Source organism: Phyllopteryx taeniolatus, chromosome 4 (assembly GCF_024500385.1).
Source record: "Phyllopteryx taeniolatus isolate TA_2022b chromosome 4, UOR_Ptae_1.2, whole genome shotgun sequence".
NCBI lineage: Eukaryota > Metazoa > Chordata > Actinopteri > Syngnathiformes > Syngnathidae > Phyllopteryx > Phyllopteryx taeniolatus.
The window spans coordinates 30,324,870-30,343,606 of record NC_084505.1 but is presented as its reverse complement, the minus strand read 5'-3'; the positions used below and the strand labels follow the sequence as shown (position 1 = coordinate 30,343,606).

General features: G+C 41.4%; 1 protein-coding gene across 10 annotated transcripts in view; it reads right to left on the bottom strand.

Annotated features, from left to right (window-relative positions):
• Window positions 1–1,428: 1,428 nt before the first annotated feature.
• Window positions 1,429–18,737, bottom strand: part of palm3 (paralemmin 3) — a 39,477-nt gene continuing 22,168 nt past the window's right edge. For 4 of the 10 annotated variants that reach the window (XM_061771541.1, XM_061771543.1, XM_061771544.1 and 1 more), the window contains exons 2-7: window positions 15,564–15,616; window positions 13,733–13,813; window positions 10,107–10,222; window positions 7,988–8,054; window positions 5,982–6,012; window positions 1,429–5,555 (exon numbers count right to left, since the gene is read on the bottom strand). In XM_061771541.1, coding sequence (XP_061627525.1) covers window positions 4,771–5,555; window positions 5,982–6,012; window positions 7,988–8,054; window positions 10,107–10,222; window positions 13,733–13,813; window positions 15,564–15,616 — 1,133 coding nt within the window. In that variant the 3' untranslated portion in view covers window positions 1,429–4,770. The remainder of the gene's footprint in view (window positions 5,556–5,981; window positions 6,013–7,987; window positions 8,055–10,106; window positions 10,223–13,732; window positions 13,814–15,563; window positions 15,617–18,737) is intronic. The other 6 variants (XM_061771550.1, XM_061771548.1, XM_061771549.1 and 3 more) reach the window with 3 other exon arrangements.

Below are 18,737 nucleotides of genomic sequence, written 5' to 3'. Positions count from 1 at the left end.
TTGCGCTTTTGTTGTTGTTGTTGTCCTGGCACGGTGGGCAACTGGTTATAGCGTCTGCCTCTCAGTTTTGAGGACTGGGGTTCAAATCCCGGCCCCGCCTATGTGGCGTTTGTATGTTCCCTCCATGCCTGCATGGGTTTCCTCCCACATCCCCCCAAAAATATGCGTGGTAGGTTGATTGAAGACTAAAGTTGCCCGTAGATGTGAATGTGAGTGCGAATGGTTGTTTATGTGCCCTGCGATTGGCTGGCAACCAGTTCAGGGTGTACCCCGCCTCCTGCCCAATGATAGCTGGGATAGGCTCCAGCGATCCCGCGACCCTAGTGAGGATAAGCGGCTCAGAAAATGGATGATGTTTTTTTTTTTTTTAAAACAACCACTTAGCTTAGCCTTTTAGTCCTCTAGTCTAATGCTAATGCTAAATAGCCACCATGTCGCAGTCCTATAACCACTTTAAACAAAGGATTGAACCCAAACGGTGCAGCACAATATAACAGTAATCAGTAATATATTCTTTATCCTCTGCAAAGAACGACTAATATTTTTGTAAGCTGTATTTTACAATATTTTTCTGTTCTGTTTTTAAATGTTTCTCTCTTTGGCTTTAATGTTTTTAATCATGTTAAGCCTTGTGTATTCAATGCACTATACACAAATTCCATGTGGATTTATTTCGACCCAAAACAATGATCTGTTCAGTAGAAAGGAACTTAACTACACATACACCCAGGAAAATAAGTATCCAAAAGTAATCATGCAGACATAATTTTGATGAAATTTCATTAAAAAAGTAAAAATGATGTTACGTAGTGTAAAAAACGATGCGAAAGAGCATTTTGGTGACTGTACCAGTGAAAGAATTGGATTTAAAGCTCAAGGTCTTTTAAAATTGAGGAATTTACTTCTTACCGGTACTTGCATATAAATATGGTAGCAGTCAGTGCCTGCAGCCCCATCCACTGTGAAACTAGTCAATATTTTATTCTCCAATTTCTTAAAATGGAAACGGTCTGTTCCCCACTGTAATATGAAAATGACCTCCATTTTGAGAGAGGAATTGACATTTGTTGTGAATTGCTGCCACGCGATACCCTGGGGGTGGTGCTCGGGTTCATAGATGCGACCATTTTGGAAGTTTTTTTTTTTGGTGGCGTATGGAAAGTACTGAAAGTAAAAAGTTCACTTGATTTGCCTTAAGTGCCATTGTTAAATGTTGTAAACAGTATTTCTGAATTATTTGCTGCGTTTTTTTTGTTCAGTCTAGCACTATAAACCTGTACTATATTTTGACTAGGCCAATGTTTTTGAAGTTACAAAGAACCCGGCAACAATACTTAAGCACAGTACCAAAGTATTTGTACTTGTTGAGGAGTGCCCTCGAGTTTTATCAGGTGAACCTTTGCAATGACAAAACACACGAAAGCAGAGTGCGCATCATCGTTTTATTGGGTCAGTCAGGCCTCCTGACAAAGCTCCTTGGTGGGGTCCAACCACATGGGCTCCCGCAAGCCCAGACACTTGGCCTGTGCGGCGAACTCCGCCTTCTCGCTGTCACCCAACTCTCGCGTCTTGCTCACCAGGTAGAGGTCGACGGTGGTGTGGCTCGCCGCCTGCACGTCGAAGCGGAACAACAGACAGGTCGGGCAGGAAGTATGGTGGAAGGTGGCCGTGAAGAGGTAGTTGTTCCCACTCAAGGTCATGACGTGGCCTTGCTTGGTGGCGTTGAGCAGGAACGACTGGCACCTGTCAGCCACGCGGTTACGTTGGACGAAGGTGGAGTGGGACGCCACGAACGTGACGCTGTCTCTGGTCTTGAGCGTGTCTTCGTCCACCGATCGTTTCAAACTGCCGCCGACCAAGGCCCAGGTTCCCTCCAGTTGGTCGGGAGTTAGGTCCTCCAGAGGCCTAATCAGTTGTTCGCAGGCCAGAGGGGCGCCAGCGGCGCCCGACAGCAAGCAGACCGCAGCGACCGCGCACGCCAGGAGAATCATGGCAAAGGAGCGAGGAGGCAGAAACTTCGGGATGCAGACCAGCGTCTTGTCACAGTGATGATGTGTGCATGATGATAGCTCATGGCGGCTTTTATAAGGCCAGCATCCGGTTCCACAGTTCAGATAAACAGGACGCAGACAGACAAAGTCCCAATAGCTGAATGATTCACAGAAATCAAATAAGACGACGACAAACATAAAACATTCACTTGGACGACAAATATGGACGGTCCCTTGCCACCCAGGGGAACAATAGGATAAAAGGTCCTTTTCCAAGTCATTAACCGCCCGTCAACTTGAAGTAAGGATGAAGTTTTTACACAGAGGTGTCCTGGGTCCAACACTGATATTTTAGATCAGTGGTTCTCAAAACATTTCGCACCAAGTACCCACCCCCCAAAAAAAAAACCTTAGCACAACAAGTAGCACAATCATGACAAACATTCAAATCTGTAGCGTAGCAGACCTAAGTGTCCATCAAAAATGAGGCAGAGGCTTTATTCCCAAGTATGTTTAGTATTGTTTTTTTTCCCTCACACGTGGTGGTTTCTTGAAAATCAGCAGCACAAGGTGGGGCCAAAGTCAGCTGGATTTTGACACGTCATATAAAGGCAATCACTGCAGCTATTGTCATTGTACAAACCAAATTAATCAGTGTTGCTTTAGTAATGCGTTGAGGTCATACCAAAACAAGACATCTTTCGGTAGACCGATTTAAAATAAACACTTTTGACAAACTTGACAGAAAACGTTCATATTCAATGGCAACATAATGTTATTTTTACCTCATTGCTGCTCCAGCCTTCATTTGTGTTGTGATTTCATTACAAATAAGCAATTATAACAACAATTCATACCATCTTCCTAATGTGGAAATCAATGTAAATGTTACTCAAGGAGGTCAACAAACGATGTGGCACCAATTGGGTCACCGGTTAGATTGCGTGGAAGGTTCTGGTGACATCTAAAGGTTGAACTCGATTCAAAACAAATTAACTCTCTGTTCCAGTGTTACGGAAACGGAAACGTTATCAGGCACACACAGAGTAAAAGGTTGGCAGTGAAATAAGTACTCACCCTTGATGACCACTCTTGTAGCTTGCAAATCCATTATCACGGATTGGGAAGATGTGCAACTGGTTTTTAGTCAGTCGGAAATGTTGCTGCTACAAATTCCAGTTCCTATTCCATCCGTTTCCATGGATTTTCCTTCGGGAATAATTATGATCCGCCAGTCTTTCTAGCCATCCATCCAACAATCATACCCTTCTGCAGTCATAACCACAAAAAAGCAAAATGGTAAAAGCACACAAGATCATGTGATAGCGGTTCAACCTCCCAACACATTTTGCAACTTTGGGGAAAATATTTCCTGAAAATTTGTGTTCTGTTGAAGCCGTAAACTGAAGGAAACAAAACCCTAGTCATTTACTTTTCTAAGGGTTTCCACAGACATATTTCAAAACTACAGGCATAGTCACAATAAGTGTAAAAATCGAGTGACTTGAGCAGTAACCATTTGTCCAAAGTCTGATCACATGACGACACCTGGTGCGTTTAAAGCCTGGTTATCATGAGATTTGTTAAGAGATTTCGGCTTTGTATTGGACAGCGATGATACGGGTAGCAAACATGAGCACATTCTTCACCGATTGGATCAACATAAGAAAAGTCCAGAGGGAGGGAAAAACGCTGCGCTGAACTCCACCCAACAAAACTTGTCAAATGTCCGTTTAATGTTTAATGCAGTCGTTTCTAAACTTGACAACTCTTGTTATGCACGTACAGAGATTTGGTTAAATACAAAAGTCATACATCAGTAAAAATGTGTTAAATGAGATGTTGACCCAGCGGAATGTCAGTGAGAGCACACTTTGGTTTTCAGAATTGGGACAAATAAATAAATGCAACCTGTATTATACAATTCCCCCCCCCCCCCAAAAAAAAAAAAAAACACTACAGTAGCTGAAATAAATCAAAAGCTATCCAGCAACTCCCAGATCTATTTAATAACTCAGCTTTAAAGCATCTTCATTAAAATATATCCTCTATGAAGCACTCAAATCATTTTAAGAAAACTTGTATTTACCCTAAAATGAATTATTTATGGACAGGAATTCTTTTGCAATAAAGCCTTTTTCATCTTACTGCATTAAAATGCTGTGGGTTGAGTTTATTTTGATAATATAAATTCAGACATTGTTACCAAAATGAACAGGTGGTTTTAACAAAAAAAAATAAAAATAAGGTGGGAAAAAAACCCTCCTCCAATTGTGTCTGTTGTGTGCGAATAAAAAATGAATATTGGGATGGTGCGGAAAACAGATCAAAAATAAAAACGCAACACTTTTTCTTGGCTCCCATTTAGCATGAATTTTAAGTTGCTTCACAAATGTTTTCTTATAATAAACATTCACATAATAATATTTAATGTAATATGTGTATATAGGGTGTCCAATGAGACCTAATGACATGGATTAATAAACTTAAATGGGGCCTTGAATGGAACCCAAGGACACTTTAAACCAGTTTTGGCGCTAGTAGAATTTTAAAACTATTAAAGATGTAGCGCATGCCATTAAAAAAAACAACAAAAAACAACTAGGCACTAACTAAAACCCGTTTTATTAAAGGAGCGGTGAACAAATTAAGTCAGTGCAACTGAGTTTAGTGAACTTTGGGGCTACTGTGATCAATGTAATCAAATTAAAAGCAATTAAAAGTGTTAATAATCACTGGAGAGCAAACTGGAAGTGTTGTGTTAATATTTTTGTTGAGTTTACATGAGCGAGCAGCACTGGCAGATTTTCGCCTTGGACTTATCGGCGGCGGCTTCTTCCTGTGCGTCGGGGGCTTTGGCCCCCTCCACCAGGGGCTCCTCTTCGGCAGCTCGCGCCTCAGTCCTGTGGTTCTCCAGGGGAACTTCCTGGAACGGAGGGGGCGTGGCGACAGCGTCGCCTTGGGCTTTTGAGGACGCGTCGGTCGCCTCTGATGCTGGCGTGATCGCTGCTTCCTCCTCCCCTGGGGCTTGTGGTGCCTCTGGAGGAGGACAAGAGGGTTGTGATTGTGAGTAGACCGGCACCTGAGCCACTTCGAGAGGACCGCCCGTTGAGGCTGAAGCTTCCACTTTGATGTCCTCGTCTTTCGTCTCCTCGTGTGTACTCCCCGCTCGCTCCTCCACCGCACTCGTCTCCCTCTCTGCAGACTCTGTGGAAGCTTCTGAAGCTACTTGCGCCTCCTCCGCAGTCACTCCTCCCTCTGCGGTGGACTTGTGATGCTCTCGCGGCGCAACTTCCTCCTCATCATCCGTGATGACGACGCGTTCGGCCCGCATGACCGTGATCCCTTCGGCCACCTTCGTACGGCTAAGATGACAAACGTGCTGGCCGTGTTTCTCGACCGTGACGCTCTCGCTCGGTCCGTTTGTGGTGACGGGCTTCTCCGGAGCGTCATCGCTGTGTTGTTTGAGGCCTGATTTCAAGTCCCCTTCGCCGTTGATCAGAACAGGCGAGCCTTCACGCCGCGATGGTGTCCGGATCACCTTCATGTCCTCCTCGACTGTCCCTGAAGACACGACTTAATTAATTTGCCATCTCATTGAAGCATTTCATATTAAAAGCTCCGCAGTTAATCAGCAAAACACGTGTTCGGTGACAGTGAAGCAGCAACGTTGCTTGATTACAATTCAAGGCTGTTTTGCCACAATAGCATGGCAGTGTTCAACTCATTCCTGGATGAATTAACAAGTCTAAAAACATAACAGTGGTACCTTGACTTACGAGTGGCTGAATTTACAACTAATGTGCTTAACTCTCAACAGTACACATTAAAAGGGGCCGACAGATGGCTATTAGCTTGAACTTGTCAACGTGCGGCTGTTAAAACATGTCAGGGTGTTTGAAATGAATACATCCCATTTGCGCACGTCTTGAAGAATATATTAGATTTTCTGACATGCACGGTGTAAAAAGAATTAATGCTCCAACTTACCCACATCTCCTGCTTCCATGTCCACGGGTTCCTGTCGGGTAAAAGGCAAATACTTAGCGTTTACTGTGATGGCGCTGGTAAAAGTGCGCCACAAACCACAAAGTCAGAGGAGTCGGTCCTTTGTTTTTTCACTTATATGATTTCACAAAGCATCATCATAAAGTTTAAAGAGCAACGATTGTATGTGTGCTACAAAGACCAGTCTGCTTTCAAGACTATGAACATTTTTGAGCACGTTTGAGTTTATGTGACTCGAAAGGAGAAGACAAATTAATAAAAATAAAAAGTGTCAGACATTTGCTGTCAATTACGCTCAGCGTGCCCAAGAACAGTTTTTCTTGCAGGATTTGTCGCTGTCAAATTGGTGCAAAGGTCACACATTATAGATGCTTCCGTCTCAGCCTGCATCACTAATCAACAGAACATTTTAATTTGATTTTTCGAAAAGAGTCAAGCTGTGCCAATGACTTTAAAGAAACAAAGCTTAAAATGTGTGTGTTTTAGAACCATATTTAATGGGGACTTGAAGTGTTCAACTGTTTACGTAACTGCTTTTAACAAAACGCTAATGTACAGTATATGGGGCTTAACATTCGTGTTTACTGTTCATGAATTTGATTTTCCGAGAGGCAAAAGGTGTTATTGCTGCAAGCGCGGTTTATTTATTTATAAACATTCATTCAATTACTTTCAACACAGCATCTCTGCCATCATCATTAGCCTAACATAATCCACTATCTTATTGCTAACATACAATGTGAAACAAAATAGAAGGGCTAATGAAAATTAGCTTTGATATTGCTGTAATTTTAAACAAGTGTTACTTTTAACTTTTTAACTCGGCAGTAACACATAGAAATAAAACATACAAAAGTATCAACAGGCATTTGTTCTTTGTGCTCTGCGGCGACAACTAGAACTGCTGAAATTTATCTTCAGCTTTGGTTCACTGACCCATGTACTCCTTGACAACAAGCAACATCCGAATCAGAATCACCTTTATTTGCCAAGTACAGCCGCTACCGTGAGGCTAAAGGCTTCTTTATACTCACGCGGGCGACGACCGCGCTGACGTCACTGCGGCCGTCCCGCGCCCAGTTTGCCTTGAGACTCGAGCGCAACCCACGCGCGCAGTTTTGAAAATGTACTGCAGTTCACCTCCAAGTCGGGGGTGTCGCTACGGCTGGTATTGGCTAGGACACCACAGGGTGGAGTATCCTCTGCATTTTTTTTGGTCATTTCCAGTAGCCGTTTTTAACTTTCCTTTCCGTAACAATGAACAAAGCAACAACAATGGTGACCGTTGAACAGTGTCTGCTTGAACAAATGGACCTAGACGACCAGATGAAACGTTTAATTATGCTGCAAAATCGATTGCGAAGGCGGCGGCGTAGATGGTATGCAGAACCGAGGGGCACGCTGAGTAAGTCATCACAGCATGTGACTAAAACGGACCAATCACGAGAGATGATTCTACACGCAGCGACACTTTTTGCCATGTGAGGGAGAGGCAGAAGGCGCGCACAGGGGCCGCGGGCGTTGTCGGAGTATAAAGAGGCCTTAAGCTTTGCACAGCAGAGGGGGCAGCACTCGCTCGCTTTTGCATGCGGAATATATGCATGCGCCTTTTGTCTGAGCAATTATTTTTATTTTTTTTTATTCATTTGCGCTCTATTGACGCCATTTTACAATAAATTGAGTGTCGTTTGCCGTCCAGAGAGCAGTAAAGTTAAACAAAGAACTACACTGTAAATCAATACAACACTGTTTGGAAAGAGGAGTTCACAACATTCAGTGAGATATTCTCCTACCCAAAGTTTAAAATTACAGGCATGACAGCAAGAGGAGCACACAGGCAGGAAATGTATTATTCAAGCGACAACGCCATGGACGCCAATGTGAGAAAAGCTTCCTCATGGAAAATGATTGCGAAAGCTTGTTTGGCACACATTCTAACGGCTTTTGTTCACAATGTAGGCGTGTGCGTGCGTGTGTCCATGTCTCACCGTTTGGTCCTCTGCGATCTGTTCTTTTTCATCCTCCCCTGCAAACCCCGCATTCTGTGATAGCAACCTAAAATGAGACCACACACACATTACAGCTATATTTAAGGTTACACAACGTTGTCCTTTTACACAAAATAAAAATAAACACAACATCTTCATATCATCTTAATGGATGGCTTGTGAAAAGGAAAAACATCATCTCTGTCATTGCCACGGCAACCCTGGATCACATCCTACAACAGCAATTCCCAACCAGAGCACCGTGGCATCCTCGTGCGCCGTGAGATCATCTCGGGTGCTGTGGGAAATGATCTCCTGGTACATAATTTATCGGAAAATTATTTATTAATTCAAAAAATATCTTTGTTCATCTACCTATGCCGTTGATAGGCAGTTTCAAGGCTCGTCTATTAGATGGCGGAAGGTGCAATAAACTTGTGTACCCACCCGCTGCCATTCATACAACAGAAAAAGTCACGGTTTCCTGCCAGTATATCAGCTTTGTGCTCAATTAAACACGCCCAGATTTCACTCAGTCAATTGAGATGAGATTAATATTATTTCAGTATTCATACTTTGTGCGACATTTTTGTTTTGTTGTAAAATTTGTCATTAAGGTTGGGAAACACCGGCCTATAATACAGGCGCCAACGTGGGCGCTTACATGACTTTATATTATGTTATACAGTATCCTCACACGTGTTAAGGATTTAAACATGCCTCTCTATATTTGCTCATCTCAGCGTAAACATTGCTCGATAGCAACAAAACTCTCGAAAGAAGATCGAGGTAACAGTTTTGAACAGCTTCAAAAACATTGTGACAGCTCGTAATAAAGGGAATAGCATCGCTGTTAGCATCAAAGCCACACTGGATCGAGTGGTTTATTTTATGAATTTGATGGACCAGCCATGACAGCTCTTAAGTGTCAGTCGTCCTAATATTACTATGAATATTGTGCTGTATATTGTGTAAAGTAGGGGTACGAACTTTGCTATGCACCCGAACGGTCTTTCCAACATTCATTTTGAGACGTGACGGTTCATGTTGAGCATGTTTGTCTTCTTGAGCCTCTGATAAAGTGAATTTCAAAAAGAATCTTTTTGAAGACTCAAGTAGCAAAAGACCTTAAGACCCAATTAATTCATATATAATGCGCCTTAATAAATGAAGGCATATTCAATGTTCCAAAAGAATAGTTGATTAAAAGGCTGTCAATATCTTCAGCCTAATAGCATGACTGCCGAAGTCATTGCACCTACTATCGCACTATCAATAAAAAAATACCAAGGTGCTTACTAAAAATAGTGTTGTTGTTTTTTTCTTTATTCCCAGACATCCAGGTCATGGTAATTAATCCCAAAGCGGACTCTTCTTGTTTGTTGAATTTGTTGTTCTCTTGTTTCTTGAAAATGTTCAAATGCGACTTACACAACTATGCTATTAGGCAAATAATATATACCAGGAGCGAATGCCTCAACATTTTCCAAATGTAAAAAAAAAACGATGACAATAGTAACTAAACTGTCATTAATATCTTGAACACAACTTATTAGCACATTAACTCCTGTGTCCTTTCCAGCTAGAAGATGCATGTATCTCAAAGGGTGCAAAATTTTTTCCCAAAATAATAACTTGGCGTCAATTATACTTCACAGCAGCAGGTGGAGCCAGGGAGCAAAAAAACAAAACAAAACCTCTTATGTCCTCTTGACTATGACAGAAATGTACATGCCTAAATCATCTTAGCCGTTTTCTCTCTTTAGCATGTGACCCTTATTGACCTGACACTCCTTTACAGGCACTGGTTTACTAAAGCAGTGTGCTTACATTCCCCAGAGGCAACATTTAAACTGACTACAGTAATAACAATGTAATAATCCTGGGAGCGAGATCTCGACGACGGTGTCCCGTGCAGGAAAGAAAATTAAAAGTGTTCAGCAGCGGCGTGAAAGCTCTTGCCAAAGCATGCATAACACACAACAACAGAAGAATTAAAAATATTAATAAATAAATAAAAAAAAGAATACAATAAAAATAAGAGAGCAAAAAAAGGGAGCACGGCGGCATAAGTTATGCATGAGGTGTAAATTCTATAAGCGGTTGTTTGCTCCTGTACCTGTGCTTTCCCACCTCCTGAGAGGCCCACAGTGGGGAGCGTCGGCTCTGGGAGTCCAGTGAGGATGGGGACAAAGGAGCTCCCTCCATCAACCATTGATCCCTCAGAGACTTCCTCTGGAGAAACACAGCACAGGCGTCCACGATAGGAAAGTAGGATACAACCGCTTGAAAAAGTTGCTCTATTTGGAACAATTTTACAGAAAAATGTGCCCCAGAAACATTGGAGTCTTCATGTGTAAAGTCAGTGAGCTGTCTGAGAACATCAGTGAACCTCATTTTAAGCAGCATCGGAGGATTATTTCTGTGTGTGTTTTACCCTTTTCCTTTAATGACACTTTCTAAGAAAAGACTGTGTGAGAAGAGAAGTAGCATATCCACCGAAAGTTAGTTAAGTAAGAGGATACGACCTATAACCGGGGGGTGCAGACAAAATTTGAGAGACCCCACATATAATGGGGTGAAGAAAATAAATTAATTAAAAATCGGGATGTGTGTACCACAGGGCATCCAGACTGCTGAGAAATAGAAGAAAAAAAAAAAAAAAAAAAAAAAAAAAAAGAAATCGAAGATGCTAGGCCACGGGGTCATCGACAAAGTTGAACCTAACTTTTGTTTCTAAATACATTAAATACGTTTGAAGGTAAGTGCTCAAAATGTGCAAAGACAGAGAACAACATAGTACTGAATTGTTGAGCTATAGATTATATGAAAAAGCCATTTGGACCGTCTCCCACAGGAGGGGGGGGAAACAAAAAAACACACAGTTAAAGGTTTTATAATGGTGAAAGTTTGTACTCTTAACAGAACTATTGCAAATTTGGTTTTGAAAGTCAACCAAACCAAATTCAATCAGCATCAGGGAACAGATCACGATTGAACCTGGAGGTACCGCTGGATTCACCTTAGTGTACGTCTGCGCTCTGTTCTCTCCTCTAGTTAGAATTATCGATAATACATTCATCTTCATTGTTTCCTCATGTGCTGTTCGGCTCCTCTCCCGCTGATTCCCTATTATCTTTTTCATAAATATCACTGCCTAACTCTGCATGCCTCCTGCTAAAAAAAAAAAAAAAAAAAAAAAAAAAAAAAGACTTCTGTTCCAAGGTGGTATTGCTTTGATGCTTCCTGACTCCGTGGAAAATGATAAGATACTGCGTATAACACGCCTACAATTCATCTCCCAAGACAGATATTGTGTTATGTTCATTACAATTGACTTATTTCAGCCATTTTTGCCATTGCGCAAATGTTATTGGAGCAATTCAAAGGGCAGACATAATGCAACATTTAATGAAAGCGATTGGAACGTAGCTTTTCTCCACACCAAAGCGGTCTGCCGGCTCACTTTGTTCTTCATCTTCATCACGTTGGATAAAAAGGTGGTCAAATTGGTGGCTTCAGATAATGAAATGACTGCTTTCATTTGAAGTAAAGTACATCCGAACTTTGTCAAAGATGGAATGTGCATATTTATTTATTTCCCTCCCACAACTTCTTATGATATGGTCTGTTCCAGTGTACATCTAGATTAATATGAGGACCTGCAGCGTTGCAGCCTGTTCACCTTCATTTAAGTGGCTTCTTTTATCTACAAGCATCTGCTCCACTAAAGGGCTTCAATCTTGGGGCAATCTCGAAAATCCAACTCAACTTTTTGCCTTCAGGCAAGTTCAGTGGGAATTTGACAGTCAGTTTTTTTTGGAGGCTGGTTGAGCATTTTGTAATAATTTAATTCCCAGGTCAAGCCGTCGCCATTATAAAACCTTTATTAGCTGCAGGCAATGTTTTAAAGCTATAATCCGCAATTTATAGCGCCCCCTAACGCTGGAATTAAGCATTACAACAACGCATTCATCGCTTCGATATGACGTATGTGCATTTAACGCATCTCTTTTTTTTAAACGTTTCTTAATTACAAGCCTAAAAGGAAGCTAACCAATGTTAGACGTATAAACAATAAAACCACTTCATTTTGATAATAAGTGACAGCATGTATTGGACTTTGAATTGCTTACTTCATGTAACGTTTGGTTTTAAGTCGAAACACACACTAAGAGTTAATCCTTTGATGTAGGCCAATACGATATCTTGCGTGATTTCATACATAATACATGTGACCATTTGGAATAAGTGTTGAAAAAAAAAGCTTACTTCAGGTTTATGAGTGGAAAAAAAAAAAAAAAAAAAAAGAGACACACAAGGTTGATTGCACACACATCAGACTGGAAGCTGATCTACTAATGGCACAAACAGGATCGTTTCTGCCAAATGCGCTACATTTCTTTTTGCGCATTGTGGGAAGAGTATATGCAAATAGATGAAGTTTATCAAACCTGAGACGCATTCCGATGGCTGATTTTGAGTCATAAGTTTTAATTAGCGCATCTTATTTATTCATATTTTTCCCTAAAAATGTTGTTTGAATCGAATGGCATCCAACTTTACAGTTTATGGAAAATAAGTGCAGAAGCATCTCTTTTCATTTGAGAATCGTAGAAAAAAATAATTTATTTCCATAGCTCAATTTAAAAACTGGAACTACATTTGATAGATTCTTTAAACAGAGGAAAATACTCTTCAGAAGTCAAATTCCTACCTATTTTCTATATTAAAATACTTTTGTTTCTGATGTCATATTCTAGTTTAAAAAAAACAAAAACATTTTAACTACTGAAATAAAGTTTTCCACAATATTTTAGTTGCTTGAGATGCACCTGTATATCACACAATAAATTCACTCTAAGCGCAGCGCGTTCCACAGTGACACATGATGTTTTTCCACTTGTATCTGAAATGTGAAAATCTCCACAGCAGCCACCGTCCTCAGGTTTCCAAAAAGTTTGCCCAGTGTAATTGGCAACCTCTCTTTAACTATAACGGGCACAACACCATCTCTGTCTTCTCTTGCCGCAGAGAACAAGCTCCCTTCTGTTACCTTGCCTGCCCCCTTCAGCTGGCTGCATGCAGAATGTCTCCAAACATTCCAAGAGCGGCGCTCACACCGATGCGCCTTCCTTTTTTATTTTTTTATTTTATTTATTTATTTTTTTAATGGCGATCAGCTGACCTTCAGTGACAGATTTAGCGGAAGGTAAAATACAACAACCCGTCGATAAATTCTGCCTTTCGTGACTGCAGCACTGTCGTTAACACTAACGCTGTGAGCTGTCTCGAAGGTAGGAAGTATTAGCTCATTAAAAATGAAAGCAACCTTCAACTTAGTTTTATGGCTACAATAATGAACGTCAACAAGCTTGTGGACGGACGTAAATAACGGTTACCGACGTTGTATACCTGCATACACAATAACAAATGCCACGCACACAAAAAAATAAAGCGCAGTTTTTCAGGAATGTGCTCCAAGGCAGCGTTAACACGGTGGAGTAGGAAGTGGGAACGGCAGTGTGGAAATGATGTGACAACAATGGCGGCGCTCTGTGATTTGCACTGAGTGGAAACACGGCCATGAGAAGTGAGAGGTTCAGCGTCTGAGAAAAGGAAATTAACAAGGGAGACTATCTGCTCTCGAACAAGCCGGAATGAGTCTATTGAGAAAAGCGTGTGTGAGAGAGAGGCCAGACATGAAATAAGATGTCTAAAAAAAGTCTGGCTATGGTACCAGACCTTGAGCTGCTGCAGTCTGAGTTTTTCATCCTCCATCTCTCTCTTGGCTCGCTCCTGCTCCTCCTGCTGCCGCCGCTTCTCCTGCAAGACGACACGTAGGTCAGAAGGCCAGAAATTAAATTGACGGACTAATTGTGCAGCAAAACTGAGTGATTAATCGATTAATTTTTTTTCTCTCCACGTTGTGTGGAATTGATTAATCAACGGAGTGCACTACTTGGTCGCAGCCAGCAGAGGTGCTGTTGATTCAGTGGCAATTAATTGCTGTCCAAAGAAGCACAAGTTGAACTGCATTTGCGCTATCGATCAACTCCTCACAACGAGCAGCATTATTTTGCTCATGACGGCATGGCTAAGGAAACGTCTTCCGACAGTCTTATTCTACTTAAAGGTTAGAGGACAAAGATTTTTAAATTTTTCTTGATAAATCTACAACCCCTTTACAAACCACATCTGCCATTTCAAAGTGATTATATGGCAGATGTACAGCAGTTAAATCGATAAATATGATGCAGAATGCGCCTTCCGGTCTTCGTCTCTTTGCGGCGCTGTGACATCACACAAGCCGTACATCCTGTTCATTCGGCGTTGTGTGCTATTGTGCGAAGCGGCGCAGACAAGAGGTGAGCATTCCTTGCACTGGGGAGTAAGAAAAAAAAAAAAGACCAACAGAGTAATTTTCAGTACTGTCGTCTGTACCTTTGCCTATACGACAGGCCAACAGCCACACGGCAAAGACTTTGTGTGCGGTGTGTTATAACGCAACTCGAGCGAAGGGCACACAATATATAGGAATACTGCATACTATGTAAAAGCTTGTGCCGTGTCACTGAAACATGACTATATAATACGTATAGTCGTGCTAAAAGGTGGCATTATTTCAAGTCATGAGTGTATAAAAAGACATGCTTTTGACAACTCAAAAGTACTCAAATGAGCACCAGAGGTTGCTGCTTGGTGCTGATGTTTTTTTTCATGACCCACCGACCTCACTGGACGAATTTACGGGACGCCATTCAAGCTACCGCCACCCCTGACTTGTAGTTTGGGACCGTGCGATCAGCTGATTTGGTGCTCAGCCACCGTCGCCGCCAGCGAGTGGCGCCGTTTGCAGGGAACTTTCTTGTACGTCACAGTCCCCTCTCACATAACGCTCCCTTTTAGTGGGCCAAACAATCCTACGCTTGGTGAATTGTGCTTCACAATGATAGTAAGTCACCGAAGGATGCTACGTCTCTATGAATGTTTGGCCGCCTCGAGCTTCTACAGTAGATGCTAGCAGACCGGCGTCTGGACCAATCAGAGCCAAGCTGTTTTCTACATTTAAATTGGGGAAGGTGAGCAATCCATTGAGAGCAAAGCTTATTTAAATGTCCCATATTAATGCCAGGTGGAAAAGACTAACTAGAATAGTTTGAAAAAGGACATTTTGGGCATTTCTAACACAAATTATCTTACAAATCAATAACGCAATAAAGATTATAAAAAAAAGAACAAAAACAAAATGATAAAAAGGGACCTTTAAGAATGTTAAATGTAACTTAAAATATTGCATGTACACTTAAAGGTTATGATGGTTTGAAAGTGGTAAAAAATTAATTCACATTACTGCGTATCGTAAAATATTTTTATTCGAACAACTTAGAACTCAGCCAGCAGCACATAACAGATTGTATTGGACATTGAAAGTTCCACTGTGTTTCTATCAAGGCCAATGTTGATCCAAATATCAACAACAGTACAGCTCATAATGCTCAGTGCAGCCTGGTGTTGTTTTGCACTCTTTTTGAATTATGTATGAGCAACAAACAGATTTCCTCTGTGGACTCACAGCGATGGCCTCCAGTCGCTGTTGGTACTTCTCCGCCTCATCCATCCTGGCACCTGTGATACAGACAGACGTGAAAAAAAGTTGAAAGACCACAACCATGTATTGTCTCTAGGTTGACTGCGTTCACTGGCTCAAGAGAATGGAACTTTGTTAGTTCTTGTCAGGAATGCTTCATTTAATGTCCATCAACTGTAGTTTGTAGATTTCTCTGTAGTCATGTGCATGTATGCACCAAAAATAATCGCCATCCGATGACATTGGAATAAAGCTGCAACTTTGTAACATAACTAAGGTGATTTTGGCCAACATGTTGTTTAACCTTTATTCCATGAACACCCGCGTTAAATAAGCTTTTTCCATCATGACAGTCTTTGGCTACTACAAGCAAATTTGTACAGCAAATATTTGTTCACCAGGAACTGTGGCAGAATGTGACAATATTTCAATATTTGACTTTTTCCAAAAACTCAAGTTTTAAAACCTCCCAGGAGATAATATACAGCTTTTTTTTGTTTTTTTTTCCCCATTCAAAGAACTCCTGAGGTTTATGAATGCCAAATATTCTTGGCATATAATGGCCAACAGTTATTTTCCTGTAAATGTCATTTGCAGGGTTTGTTAAATGTTCTGTACAAAACAAAACAAAAAGAACGGAGCTTTTTCACGGCCACCTTTTGGTTTAAAAACTCAATTAATGCCACTAAATACCTTGAAAAGAGTTGCGAAACAAATTGCGCAGTTAACAATGCATGCGCCACCACAACCAACAAAGCATACTTTGCATATAATCGTATAAACAAGTTTGAGTTTAAGGAAAGCTACTGTATGTAAAGATCACCTAACCCAGCTCTATTTTTTTCCCTCCATTATCACACCCAGGAATTGAAGAAATGCCAAACTCATCCCCCCTCATTTTCACATTGTTACTTATCTCACAACTGAAATGACTCACGTGAAATGTAAAAAAAAAAAAAAAAAAAAAAAAAAAAAACATGGATGGTGAAGCTGGAGTATCATTGCTTTGAATTAGAGGTGGGTTGGCTGCAATCAGCAGAGGTGCTGCCGATTCAGTTTCAACTAGTTTGCGGTCTATGGTATGACCACAACTTGATGTCATCACCTCTGGGAAGTTCAGCTAGATCTATGCAACATATGGCAACTCAGTCATCCAGGACTATTCATCTTAATACTACACCGTTCAAAAGATCACAGTTGGGTTATTGATCGTTAATGTTCTCCATAGTTGATGAAGGAACTATTTGGATATTTCCTACTTTGAGTCTGCTTACTTGTATATTCTTTTTTGATTTTTGGGGAATAAGTGCTGAAGATTTACAAAGATATTTCTTTCTTCTTTCTTGTCTCAGGGCAAATCTGTTATTTCTCCAAAGTGGTAGATCGTTCATGACCGTAGGGTTAGTTATCATGGTGAGAAACACATCCAAGAAAGCACCGGAAGGAGTCTTACAGTCCCCTACGGCTGTTGAGTGAGTGATATGAATGTTATGGGAGAGGAACCACAAAATAATCAAAAAAGAATAATAGGAAGGAAAACCTACTGAATAGGGCAAGTGCAAGATGGAGAATGGCAGTTTACTAAATAAATAATGCACACAACAAAGGAAGGAGAAACAATATCTCATATCGCTGGTGCTCTCAATGACTGGAGGTGGCAGCTTACAGTATAAGACTCCTTAGGGACTAGAATCTTGCATCTTAACAGGGTTCCAGATGAGGAAATAGCAGGCAGAGATAAACAAGCAGAGCCAATTGGCAGATTTGATGAAGAGATATTGAGGAGCTCCCCGAAGACAAACACAGACTCTGATAATTAGATGCAATACAGGAGGAACGAGCTGACACAGTCAAAAAGTTTGAGAGTGGGAAAGTTGAGATGGTCAGAGAGCAAAGATGAAGGGAATGAGGTGGTGTTAACTAAAGTCTGATTCTGTTAAGATCCTCATCATTAAGAGTTAAGTTGCGGTCAATCAGATCCGAGCTTTCATGATGGTTCAAGAGTTCAGCAAGCTCTCAAAAGAGCAAGGTTATGACTTTACAACTGTAGACAGAAGCTGTGATCGCCAAACAGAGATTTTTGTTAGTGGGTCACAACGGTAAAAATATGAGACTGCAGGAAGAAGATCATAGCGCTTATCTAGTTCAGGGTCATGGGAGGTAAAGTGTCAGTGGGAACAAACATTGATAAAAAGTATCTGCCATTCCAAAATAAACGGGAAATCGAGGTCATTGGGGCTCCAGATATGGTTTTCCTCAACTTGCAAAAACACAGTATTTTAGGGTATCTGCAGGTTTAAGGAAGCCTAGAAGGAAGACCTTTTAAAACCCCTTTAAAGCCTCAATATTACATAACCGTATTTTAAGAACTGTTGTAATAAACCCATATTTTTGTCAGAAGAAAACATTTCACAGTGATTCCAGGTAGCAGCTTTTATTTATGGAAATGACTGCATAACTACCTTCTCTCTACTCAACAAAATGAAAAATTGACTAGTTGTTTTGAATGCAGCCCTATGGGGGGCACAAGCCAGTGCAAACTGTAGGCCGGTCCCAAGCCCGGATAAATGCAGAGGGTTGCGTCAGGAAGGGCATCCGGCTTAAAACTTTGCCAAACAAATTCGTTCGTCCAAAGAATTCCATAGCGGATCGGTCGTGGCCCGGGTTAACAATGTCCGCCACCGGTACCGTTAACCTGCAGGGCGCCAGTGGAAATTCAGCTACTGTGGGTCGAAGTAGAAGAGGTGGAAAGCGGGTTCTTCGGCAGAAAGAGAAGAGGAAAGCACAGAGCCTAGAACTGAATGTGGGGACTTTGAATGTTGGGACTATGACAGGGAAATCTCGGGAGTTGGTTGACATGATGATTAGGAGAAAGTTTGATATATTGTATGTCCAGGAGGTCAAGTGGAAAGGCAGTAAGGCTAGAAGTTTAGGGGCAGGGTTTAAATTATTTTACCATGGTGTAGATGGGAAGAGAAATAGAGTCGGGGTTATTTTAAAAGAAGAGTTGGCTAAGAATGTCTTGGAGGTGTCAACCGTCGAGACCTTCAAGTTCCTGGGAATTACAATCTCTCAGGACCTGAAGTGGGCGACCAACATCAACTCCGTCCTCAAAAAGGCCCAGCAGAGGATGTACTTCCTGCGGCTTCTGAGAAAGCA